The sequence below is a fragment of the Parasteatoda tepidariorum genome, chromosome 4 (genome assembly GCF_043381705.1).
Source record: "Parasteatoda tepidariorum isolate YZ-2023 chromosome 4, CAS_Ptep_4.0, whole genome shotgun sequence".
Taxonomy (NCBI): Eukaryota; Metazoa; Arthropoda; class Arachnida; order Araneae; family Theridiidae; genus Parasteatoda; species Parasteatoda tepidariorum.
The window spans coordinates 51,774,347-51,787,760 of NC_092207.1; the positions used below are offsets into that span (position 1 = coordinate 51,774,347).

The window sequence follows — 13,414 nt, forward strand, 5'->3', positions numbered from 1 at the left end:
GCACGAAGAGGATCGGTAGGACTCGGATCGGTTTATTTTATATGTGTATTAATTAGGAAATACACTTTCCTAAGTAAAACACATAAATATTTCTTTTCTGTATTCTCACAGCATTAATTAAACTTTTACATGACTAGCAAAACTATAAGACCAATTCTGGGTTATCCAAAGATAATTCCATACAACAACAAAAAATTTGTAAATATTTATTATTATCTTTTATGATAGTCGAAAAAATTTTAAATTGTAAGGTGAACAAATTTTTACATAATTTTAAGTGTGCAATTTTACATGGCAAAATACAAAATTTGAGTAAATTGAATTTTAAATAAATTACTTCTTTAAAATTTGATTTCTCAGGAACTATTCGACCGATTTCACTCAAATTTTGCCATGTAAATTTACATACTTTAATGATGTAAAAAATTGCATACCTTACAATCCAAAATTTTTTTGACTATTATTAAGTAAAATAATAAATATTTACTAAAGTTTATTTTCTGTACAGAATTATTTTTGGATAAGTGAATTATATAACTGTGTGCAAAAATTTTTCAATTCGCTGAAAAAGTTCTGGGAATATGGCACAAAAAGTAAAAATAACATTATGGAATCCAAACCATCAGGACCATATTTCAAAGATTGTGGCAATCCCCTATATTTTGGGGGGTCAAAAATCAGAATCCATAAAAAAAAAAGAGGTATGTTTATTCTGAGAAAGTACGTTTTTGTATCTGATTTCATAACTAAATATATCGTTTGCACTTATTAATTAGCATATTTGAGGTCACCCCCTCGAACCATTAATATTGAGTCCCAGAATATGATCTGATCATTAAATCAAAAGTTATTCGGGATGGTTCTTTTTTTTTTTGGCGCACTGTGCATATTTCTTCCGCTGTAAGCAGCCGCTAGTGTAGGATCTGAAAATAAATAATCTCTAAAAATAATATTTCACTCTTCCAGTATATATCGTTGATGTTACAACTAATAGTACTGCTTACAAATTTTAATCAGATGTCACTGATTCTTCATGTAGAGTTTTATGTGGAACTAATACAGCAACATAGACCCACACAGCCAATACAGAACTAGGATATGCATGAATATAAACAGCGACTGAAAATTCTGCTCTTTGGTCCTCATTGAGATGAACACCTGTTGCAAAAACAGTTTCCACAACATCATCCAAATCTGTGTAAGGCATTGACAGAGGAAAACCATCAATCTAAAAGACCAACAAAACGACTATTAGGTATGAGTAATTCACTTTAAGTGCAAAGATCTCAATAAGTTAACTTAGATTTATAATTACCTTATACATTTTTAAAAGCTGTTCCAATTCTTGTAAAGAGTCATCACTGGCAGTTCTTCCGAAGTTTCTTTCAAGCCTATAAAGAAAATAAAAAATTTAACAATAAATTTAAATTATTAATAATTTAAATGTATGTTTAAAACTAAATTGTAATATTTAAAAAAAAAATTCTTCGTTTAAATTTGATTTTTTTTTTAGTTTGCAAAAAGTAGTAACTACAAAACAGATTCTAAATTATATATGTATTTTTTCATTAAGAATTTTTTTGTATGTTTTCATTTTTGTTTTCTATTCAAATGAGAGAGAAATAAGCAAATACGACCAATTTGCACATTTTTAAAAAAATTTATTTTATTTTATAAACTAATATGAAATTAATGCAAAGCTAGACATAACACTAAAACAAATATATTGAAAAGAAATTATATATTATTAGTTTTTGCTTTCTTTACAGTTCTGACGTAACAGGAATCAAGTATTCTTGCACACAAATTTAGAATTATATACTTGGTTAATTTTTAATGTTTAATTTTTAGAATATAATTTTGTTAACTTTTACATCATATTTAACTGCATAATTTAACATGCTAAAATCTAAAATTGATTTAATAGTTCTAATCAAATTATTTTAAAATAAAATTTTTATTAATACATAATATAAAGCTTTTTCTAAATTTGAATTATTCAAACAATTTATTTAAAATTTCAGCTATTAAACAACTTTGTAATTTAGCATATAATATTGCGTGCCCAATTATTCATTCAAAATAATTATCCAAAGCATACTTATTTTTTGTTTATTTATAGACATTCATAAATATTTTACTCGCCATAATCTAAATAGATTGCATGATTCATAAGAAAGAATTTAAAAACACATATTTTTATTAATAATAATATGTCTTTAAATTCCAATTTTTTAAAAAATTTATATCAACTTTCAACTATTAAGCAATAATGCAAGTTTATGTACTAAATTTATTATTTAAGCAAATAAACTTTTTTTGTATGAATTGTTTTCAGGACAAATAAATTTTTATAATTATTTATTCTAAAATCTTTTTGCATCTAAGATATTCCCCTAAACGCATCTTGCTAAACTAGTGAAATAATATTTTTTAGCCTGGTCACAAAAAAGTTGCAACAAGCATTTAGGGAAGGTAGGGTTGACTAGAAATGTAATTCACTGTTGATTTGCATCTCGCTTCTTAAATACTATTGCACCTCAGTGCTTCTAGGTGCTCTGTACACTTATCCAGTTCATTGAACCTTTTAATGTTTCTGTGGCGTATGATAAGCAATAAATCTTGTGTCAAGAATCATCTATGCTGTTGTAATCAAAGAAGTGTCAGGTAATCAGTACTCAACTGGCATCTGGCACTTATCGTAACATAAGAAACTAATAATCTCTTCATTAATATTCAGAATGTTTAATAAAGTTTTTAATTAATCATTCCCTTGTGTCCCTTAAGATTTTCTAATGCTGCAAAAATCTTTTTCCAGTTTTTGGGTTGTTACACAATTGTCAATCCTTATCATCTGCCCTGCCTCTCCTAAATATTTGTTGCTACATGTTTGAGACACCTTTTTATTCGATTTTGTAACTTTATTCAAGGTTAAAACAAATAGCATATTTTAAAGGGGTGTCTTAAATCATGAAGAGAGATTTAGAGCACAGGAAAATCTAATCAACAAATCAAAAGTTATTCCGGATTTGTTTTTTTATTATTATTATTATGTGCACTATACATAAATGATTTACTACTTATTAGCATTCTATCAATAATAAAAATGTTTTAATTCATAATTAGCTCTTACCTTGTTAGAATTTTATACAAAATTTTGTTGCAGTTACTATTCCATATTACAGTTGTACTTTTCTGTCTCCATTTTTCAATACTCTCTTTTAAGATATTTTGTAAAGAATCTTGAAGAATCTGGGATGCTTCAATATCTGCAGGTGTGTAAGCTAAGGCTGTTGGCTAGAGTATAAAAAATTAAATATTTTAAATTCTAATGAAAACATGTTGCACGCATTTAAAAATATCTACCTATAGTTCAACTTAAGTTCTTGAAAAATTTATCATGACGGAACACTGAATTGTGTGATTAATAAAGACTGCAAAATAATCTTACAGAGAAAGTTTTAAACATATCTTTTTACTTGTTGACAAACGTAATCTTTTATACATGCGTTTTTAAAATTTTAATCTATAACTTTAAGTCAGTGGTTCTTAATCTTTTCAGAATCATGGAACAAACACAATTTTGTTACATTTCTGAAGAAAGCCAACATAGAATAAAGATGTATCGTTTCTATAATGTACTTGTTGCAAAAAACATGCTTTTCAGTGTGCTAAAATATGACACCTTAATATTAGATATAAAAAAACTTTATATAACTTTTTATTAACTTTATAAATCTATATCTCAGATTTTTATTTGAAAATCATGGTTTTTATCATTTTTATTGATTTATAATGAATATTTTTCACAGTGGCATTTATTCTTTTTCTTTCTCTTTTTTTTTTTTTGGAAATCACATTGAAATTTAAATTCTGCAATCTTTCAAGAGAAAAAAAATTTTGAAAAATTTCATAAATTCATAAATCATTTTCATAAATTAGAACCCTATATTCTATAATCTATTTAAAAGTTATTTCACAACACAATATTTCTGGGCTATCCTACATATTAGCTGCTTCTGCCACAAGCTGATTTGCCCATTTTTAATCTGAGTACTTAGCAATTACTAGAAATAAAAATGTTTTCCCTGTTAACTAATTATGCGTTCTTAATAATAATCTGATAATTCATTCGGCGGGGGGAAAAACAAGAAAAAAATGTAGGCCTAAAGATACATTCGCTATATTTTTATAAATAGCAATTATTGATCTTTTGTTACATACACATTAACAATAATAAACTTGTAAAATACATTAATTTTTACCTGTATGCTTCTTAACCCAGGGTTGGGAAAACTCCTGCTGAAAAATGGCTTCCAGTCGCTTGTCTTATTTACATCAAAATTTATTCTAGAAGGATGGTTGTTTTTCTGAATATTGGCCCATACCTATTTAAACATGAAAAGCAACCTTTTTAAGCATATTTGAAAAAGTAACATTACATAATAAAATTCTAAACTTAATTATAACATATTAATGATTTATGCTAGAAATAACTGCGCAAAATTGCCTTCATGCCTTATGTAAAGATTAACTACATTTCAAAAGGAAACATGTTCCTCTTCTAATTACTGAATTTAAAATATGGTAGCGTCAAAGTCATTTTTTTAACTGTAAGAGATGTGTCCAGGCTCACATTTTGACGTTCAAAACCAAAGACTTTAAATCAAAGCCCATCCAATCCTGAGATTAAAAAAAAATTATTTTTTTGCTCAAATTCGAGCTTTGATATGAGTGATTAAGACCTAAATTCACGAAGATTAAAAACCAAAAACTTGAAGAAAAAACCAAATATACATATAACATCATGGAGGTTACTTATTTACAGATTAAAAAAAAAATTCCTTTAACTCCTTTCCGAATTTTTATTGAACGTATTTTTCATATTTTTTTCATTATTTTGCATTAATTTAGGTCAAAATAAGTAAAAAATATAATATTTAGCATTTTAATAATTAATAGTTATGAAATACAGCATTAAATGCTGGTGTCTTTTTCTGTATCAAAAGTAAAATTTTCCAAACAATAATTTTTCAAATGTGCAACTATTTAGATACATGAGAAACAGTTATTCATCATTGAAATTTCTTTAATTAACAAAATCAGTTATTGATATCTTTTTCAATTTGAAGGGGGGGGATTTCGAACTACTTTCTTGGATTCTATACTTTAGTACAAATGTAATACAATTCCAGATTTATTTTAAAGTAACTATTGGACTGTTTTTAATGATTAAAAAATAGCAAAATATATTTCCACTTGTAATTAGAGCACCATAAAAATTTATATGTAACAAGGACATCGGTGTCAAAGGGTTAATAATTTTTCTTAAAGTGTTATAACTGAACAAACGAATTTATGCATAATTGTTCAGCTTGAAAGTATGAGAAAAGTTTATCTTAAGCCTGAGTCCAATGAATTCTCTAAAATGCTGAGCCTGTTTTATCTCCATAACCCTTAAAAACACTTGTCTAGCCTCGAGCGTCCAAGTAGTTTAAAATTGGGCAAAGTTATTTGAAATGATTGAATAAATTAATTGTAATCAACTTTTTCATATCAGAAAGGCAGTTTGAAACATTATATATGTACTCAACTCAGCTAAATACGAAAAAAATTAATCTATCAGTGGAATTATTAATATCCCAGTAACTATTTTAAAAGTTATCCTCATGCCAAACACACAGATTTAAAAAATTTCACAACACTCTTTTTCTCAGATCATTTTCATTTTATAATAAATGATGTGCATTTTAGTGATTATTAGTTATTTAATAATTTATTTATAGTACTTAAATACTATTGAATTGACAACAATATGCATCTGCATTATGCCAAAATCAAGAATGTGCCAAAAGTTACTTTTGAACAAAACAAACCTAAATGCATTCAAATGTATACTAACCTACATCTCAAATAAAAGCATATACTATTTCAAACTACTTTTAAGTGTGACATTCACTTTCGTGTCTTTGTCTTAGATCAAGAGTGTTGATCAAGATATGAATCCAAAAAGAGATATATATGAGAATATGTAAGAATTCGCAGATTCCTGATTTTTTTGTAGTGCCAACGAACCATGGGTTAACTCAATTAGTTGGTTTAATGTTTATTAAAATCGATTACTATTAAAAAATTATTTTTTATAGAATGTTTATAAAACAGATTTAACTTTCTCCTTTTCATTACAAAATAGAAAATCTATTTGATATTTTTAAGGGTTATTTTTTGATTAACTTAATAATTTTTTAATAAAAAAAAATTTTTTAAAATAAAAATTACTAATGGTTTATGTGGCTTTATTTACACTAGCATTGAACTAATTGTTCATTTTACGAAAATGTTCCTTGAAGTGGCTATAGTTGTCTCAAGGTTAGTATATGTTTAAATTTTGCATAAAACTTAACTCAAAAAAATTTTAATTGATTTTCTTTAAGACATTAAATAAATAAATTTACCTTGAGACATTAAATAAATTAACAATTAGCCTTCCAGTGCTTTTTAGACATTAAAAGATTGATTGAAGAGTTCATTTGATGAAGGTTCTAAGTTCATGTGTTGACAGTAAGAAATAAAGATTATATCCTGCCTCTATTTCCTATTTGCAAACTTTAATCTGACAAATTCTATGTATTCTTAACACTTATTTAAACTGCTAGCACTTTAAGCCAAAAAATAAGTTATTTGTTGAATAATGCTTTTGAAACCATCTTCCACTTTAACTAAAAACATTCAAATATTTCCACTCAGTACATTACCCTCTGAGATTAAAAATGATACAAAATTTTAAGACTTGGCAAAATAAATTATTTTTGTATAATTAAATAAATCTAAAATAAGATCGTTCCCAGAAGAATCTCAATTTTTTCAAAAATGTTATTTGGAACCTTCATCTACTGAACTCTTCAATCATTAGTTTAAAATGTTTTGAAATGATTTAAAGATGATTTTACGTTATCAGTACTGATTAAGCATCCAACACTCTGTAGAGGGCTGTGGTTGTCACGAATGTTGAAATAATCTCCGGTAGTAGCATTCCACACTAAGATATTAACAGATGATTCCCACATTACAACATATGCTGTCGGCCCTTCAGGTATACCAGAGCCCAGAAGAAGCATGGCCTTCTTTCCAAGGTGAAGAAAATAGTTACACAATAAGATGGCATGTTCTTCCTCATCGCCAGTCATCATTTGCAAAAATTGCTGCAAAGAAAAATACATCACTTATTTTTTAAATCAATGAAATATTTTTTTGAAATATTTCCGGAATAGTTTTTTCGTACGTTTCAAATAATGCAAAGCACAAGTTTTTATAAAACCATGGGTAGAGTAAAATGTGGAAGAAATAAGAAACCTATGCGTATTACAGTCATTTCATTTTGGAAGTTACAGTAATTCTTTAGAGTTCTAATAGAAATTTCTTCTGTCTACTAAATGTCTGCACAATTATTACTTTGTTTTTTAACTTAGATGAACATTTTCTTAATTTAACCATAAACATAGAGGAGGATTTTAGAGATTTCTAATTGTTAAAGGGGACATACTCATCACATACATCCCTTTTAATAAATCTGATGTTATATATATAGCACTACAACTATATATATATATCCTTCTGTATAACAAAAGTTAAAAATAGATTAAATTCTGCTGTATGCTACCGAAAGATGCTTTGAAATTACACTATTAAAACGAAATCATATAAACTCTCATAAATTTTAATCTTAACCAGTCACTAAAACCATAATAGGCATATGTGGCAAATGGAGTAAAAATTGTAGTAGATACAATGATAAAAATTAGAAAATAAATAATTAAACAATGCTATGATGAACATTGCATATACATAGAAAATATTATGGTACAATAGAAAACTGATGCACAATAATTCTCTTATTTGTATTTATAATATTCACTGTATTTATTCTAATTCAAAACACTCACCAAACCAATCCATCATGAATGTTATAATGATGAATTTAATATAAACACAGAAATTGCATTTTTAGTCTTTCAGAAGAAAAAAAATTTATTCGCTTGATTGAAATACAAAAAATACAACATTTTATGTATGGTTATTGTGGCATAAATCATCATTAGTGTCGTGAATGATATAATTATTTTAAAATAAATTATTATACATCCATTTCTAAATACATACAATAAATTTAAATGAAATTACCTCAGAAGTGCTCCAAATGTCACATAATCCAGGAAATGTCACACTATCAGAAACAGTTGGAATTAAAGATACAAAACGAGCCAACATTTCCTAAATACAGCAGAAAAAAATTCTTTAAAAACAATTTTTTGAAAACAAATAATTTGCAATAAAAGTCAATAGTTTTTAAATTTTAATTTCTTTAACGAAATTTGGACTGCAAATTGTATCAAATACAATAATATGTTCATGATATAATATAATAAAAAAAATAGTGGTTTCCATAACGCTACTTTTGTAACAGTTAATCAGAAATTTTAGTTTAAAAATTCAAACAAGAATATTTTTCAGAAGCAATATTAGTTTTTAAAACATGTATCGACTGAAACTAGTTAAAATAATATTAGTTATATATTGTATACTCTTAACAATGCCTAAGCATTGTTAGGCGTCAATTCTAATACAACTGCATGCATCATTAAGCCTTCTAAATTAAAAGTTTTGTTGAGCTGTAAATTCTGAAAAAGAATAATAAACCCTTAAAATTTATATAGTAATTATGTATCTTTCTCTTGATCATGAAACCTATCTAATCAAATAATAAATTTTTTATAGGGAGTATATTTTTTAAAATCTTTCTAAAGAACTAATCATGAAAATGAATAATAGCTGTGCTTCAACATTACCATTGCTTCCATTGACTCTTTATTATATCCTAAAAGTTCTTCAGGAGGAGCGATCGATCTCAAGAATCTGGTTACAAACATCCATTTTCCACTGAGATCAACAGACATAAGCTTTATTAAACGATCAGGATATCGAGGAATGACAGACTGACGCCATTTTTCCACTTCTAATAATACTTTCTCAGGCTCTGCACTATCAAACTATTTATTCAAAACATTTCATTAACATGTTTTTATAAGTTTTTCAAAAAGACAATGAAAAGAATCAAAAATTTAAAATCTATGCATCAATTGACATAAAGAGGAATGGTAAATTTTTTTACAAAAATAAGTCAGGATACTTCAAAACCTTTTAGCATACTTAATATAAAGAGAACTTTTTGAGAAGAAACTTAAAATGGAGTTAGAATGATATTTTTAGCAAAAATAGTGACAATGTTAGACAGAGATGAAGAGATCAAAAATGCCAGATTGTAGAGAATAGCCACAGCATGTCAGGAGGTAAATTACTAACAAGTCAAAAATTAATAAAATACATATCTTTTTATCTCTGCCAAGCACTCTCATTTTCCATACAAAAATAGCATTTCTAATATATTTTTGTTTTTTACAGTGAGGAGTATGTTTCAATGAAAAAAAATAGACGTGGTTATTTTAATTTCTGCAACTGGTTTTAATACATTACACTTCAGAACTTGTATCATTATATATTTTTACGAAATATTTAATGATACAAGCTATAATATTAAGTTTATACCTTTCCTTGAAAAGTATGCGCATAAAGAAGTGGTATATTGGCACAGTTTTTTTTTTATAAATACTGGATTAAGATCTATTATCACAATATCACACACTATTTATCACAATAGCTTAGACTAAAGTAGTTTAGAGTATTTATCACAATAATTTCAGACTAAATTATGGTTTTTTTCAACATTTAAAACTATATCCTATTTTTCCTTTAACAAAACATTCAAATGAAACTACTTGTCCTGAAAATATAAGACTTTAAGTTTTAGATTAACTACTAATTTATAAGTTATATTGAAAATAAAAGATGTCATCTACTTTTAATGTTGTCAAAAAAGCAACTTTGTCACCTAAACTCATTGAGGTCACTAACTAAAATGATCCACAGCTATAACAGTGACGTCATGGTTACCCTAACTAGAGAAAGAGTCAGAAACAAAAACAAAAAAAACAATATTTAGGTATAATTATAGGTGCACCATTTATCCTCTTCCTTATTTATTTATTTTTATTGTTATTCATGGAAACTGATAATAATGTGCCTCAAATAATGTGTCTCAAATAAAAATAAATGATATTTTGCATTCAAATAAAGAATAAGTGTCGAGTTTATTAATATGCTGTATTATACCTATGAATAGCAGTGCAGCATTAACAGTTTTGGGCGATACCACTGTTTTATCCAGCACGTTAGGCTTAAAATAATTAACATATTTACGAAAGAAATTACACACATACATATTCATGATTGGCTTTATGCATATTAATAGAAAATACTTGTATAAATTATAATTTCCTCCTCTCTGAAATTATCAGACTATAAAAAAATTATAAAATATAATTCATAGATTACAGATTCATTATGACTATTAAGGATGTATCTAAGGGGTTAAATAGTAGCTGAAGAAACATGCTTAACTTACAATAGCAGTCAATATATACTACATCTTAATGCAACAGCCATTGTCAAAATAATGAGAATTATGTTTTTAAGTTTATTGTAAAATAGTACAATGCATGATTTTCTGTTACTGCCATAGTAGAGGGTTCAATAAATGTATTTTGTTTTTCCATTTTTTTATTTTCTCCATTTCTTTTTTTTTATCTGTAATCTAAGATTAAAAAACTTTCCCAAATGATCTATTTTTAAATTAATAATTTGTTACTTTATTACAATGCTTTATATAACGCTACAATTGTAACACACACAAAAGTAATAATAAAAGATTTTGCTGGAAGCTTGCCCATAATATTGTACAACAAACTTAATGTGGACAATAACATTTCTTATGCACATCTTTACAACCACAAAGTTCACATTCATCGGAACTTAAAATCTAAAGTTATTCAGGACTTCTAGTAAACTTTCTATATAATTAATTAATAAAATGTGTATGTAAAAAGAAAAATATTATAAAAGTGTAACTCTCTAATCTTTGGATTTTTAAAAATAATTCTAATGAACAAGAAAAAGGATCACCTGATCTCTGAAAATTTCAGGTAACTGCAAACAAGGCTCTATAGTCATGAAGAAAGATATGTAAGTATGATTACCAGACAAGTTCGATAAGCCAGTGAGCCAAGGCCTAGGCTCATTTTCATAGCTTAGTAAAACCTGAGGAACATTAAGTCGAAATGTACCCTCAATCTAAAAGAAAAACTATTTATTTCCTTATAATAACATATATAACTCATAATATTAAAAAAAATTCTTATAATAAATTAAATCAAAAACTAAAGTAAAATTTTGCAGCTTTAAGCAAAATGAGTGTTTTAAACATAATGTTGAATAGATTTTTTTCATTAAAACGAATTATTTGATCTTAAAGCATAGTCCAAGTCCAAACATTGCAAATATAACTAAAAATTATTCCATAAAAGTAACAGTATAGTCTGTATGACTTCCAAGTTTATGATACAAAATGTTTGAATCAACAGATGTCAGAAATTACTTCAAGTACGTTAAGATAAGACTACCTAATATTAAGAGTTATAAGTTTCTACAATATTTAGAATCTACAGGCTACTCTTAAATTATCTGACCGAACCTAATAATGCGATGTTGTTTTTAAACACCTGTAGCAAAGACAAATAATGAAAGACAAGTTTTAATTGTTTTTTCATTCCTTTATTTAATGTTTTCTTTCCTCCTTTTAGGTGTAGATGAAAAAGGATTTAAAAGCAATTATTATCCTTTCCCCGATTACAGCTTGATAATCTTGAAATATAGTTGATAAAATCTTAGAGTTTGGATTATGTTAGACTAGAACTCATGTAAACATAGATATAAGCAGTCATAAAATTAAAAAAAAAGTGAAAAAGCAAATTAAAATAATGCAATTGTAAAACATGTGCACATAGTAAATTTATTAACTGACAACACTTTCGTTTAAATCAGTGGTCGGCAAAGTGCGGCTCCAGAGCCGCATGTGGCTCTTTGTCTCCTTAAGTGCGGCTCTGGCACAAATATCCACGGAAGGTGCCATAATGTCTTCATTTAAAAAAAACTTGGTAAGAAAAAAATTGCATCTTATTTTGACAAAATAAAATTCTTCTTTAAATCGAGAACATGTATAATTTTTTGTTTAAGTTAAAAGATAGATAGGTGATTAAAATTTTATATTGTTGTAAAAATACGTAACGAACATCGAGTTTAATTTTATTAGTTTTCGTAAACGTAAACACAAACCATGTACAAGCTACCGGCTGAAACTGTTCGTATGTTTTCGGCGTACTCCGGTGTGATACAAGGGTACCACAAGCATATGCACGTATACTTTTTCTAAAGTAGTGGGGGCACAAATTGGCGTCGCAGACCAGCACTCGCGTTTGCTGTTCTTGCCCTTTTCGGTTCTACATATATATGCGAACAATCTTTTTCAACAAGAACATTGTCAAGAGTAAACTGAGAAGTCGTCTTATTGATGAGAACTTGGAATCATGCCTAAAATTAAAAACAACAATATACAAACCTGACTTACTCAAACTTTCCAAGGAGATGCAAGCACATTGTTCGCATTAATACATATTTATTAAGTATGAAATAGTTTTATTTAGTGTATTACTTATTTAGTGTAACAAAAGTTTACTAAACAAGCAGATTTGGCTCCTAAATTTTTTTAAAATTGTTGTAATGTTCATATTTGGCTCTTTGGCCAATAAGTTTGCCGACCACTGGTTTAAATGCCTCTTTATGGAGGGAAAAGTATAACATTTACTATATTAATTCACAGAATTTTTTTAAAACTTTCAACAAGAGAATTGGAATATATCAATGGGACAAAAATATTATATTTTAAAGATATTTAAATTGTGTGAGCATAATAGAATGCCAGTAACATAAAGTTTAAATTAAATAAGATTAACCATTACTTAAAAACAAAAGTATTAAATGTAAAAAGCTAAGATAGCAAAACATATCATATAAACTTCAGTTTGATTAATAACCTTTGAAACTTTTAAAAAATTAATACGTAAATGATTCCTTAATAAGCCACACTAAAAAATTCAAATTACCAGTCCCTAGCCTCCATTTTTTTAATCTAAGAAGCTTAAGTTCCATTTTACTGCATTAATACAATTTGAAAAGAACACGACATAATAAGAATATTTTAAAAACAATACATTAATTTTTACACAATAAAAAATTTTGATTGGTTAGTGATGTGGTTATTTTCCAACATCCTTGGAAAATGGTCACAAAAAACCAGAAAACTATTGAAAAAAGAAAAATTTTAGGTTTGAGAAAGAATTTCACACCTAAAATTACATACCATTGAAATAAATAAAAAATTGCTTTAATTTTGCAAAAATATTTC

At 26.8% G+C, this 13,414-nt stretch overlaps 1 protein-coding gene across 1 annotated transcript in view; it reads right to left on the bottom strand.

Moving 5' to 3' along the window:
• Nucleotides 1-945: 945 nt before the first annotated feature.
• LOC107442605 (Coiled-coil and C2 domain containing 2A) overlaps nucleotides 946-13,414 on the bottom strand; it is a 44,321-nt gene continuing 31,852 nt past the window's right edge. Inside the window, exons 28-35 of the mRNA XM_043042149.2 lie at nucleotides 11,077-11,244; nucleotides 8,847-9,047; nucleotides 8,182-8,271; nucleotides 6,951-7,202; nucleotides 4,266-4,388; nucleotides 3,134-3,297; nucleotides 1,316-1,391; nucleotides 946-1,228 (exon numbers count right to left, since the gene is read on the bottom strand). Of these exons, the coding sequence (XP_042898083.1) occupies nucleotides 1,010-1,228; nucleotides 1,316-1,391; nucleotides 3,134-3,297; nucleotides 4,266-4,388; nucleotides 6,951-7,202; nucleotides 8,182-8,271; nucleotides 8,847-9,047; nucleotides 11,077-11,244 (1,293 nt within the window). The 3' untranslated portion in view covers nucleotides 946-1,009. The remainder of the gene's footprint in view (nucleotides 1,229-1,315; nucleotides 1,392-3,133; nucleotides 3,298-4,265; nucleotides 4,389-6,950; nucleotides 7,203-8,181; nucleotides 8,272-8,846; nucleotides 9,048-11,076; nucleotides 11,245-13,414) is intronic.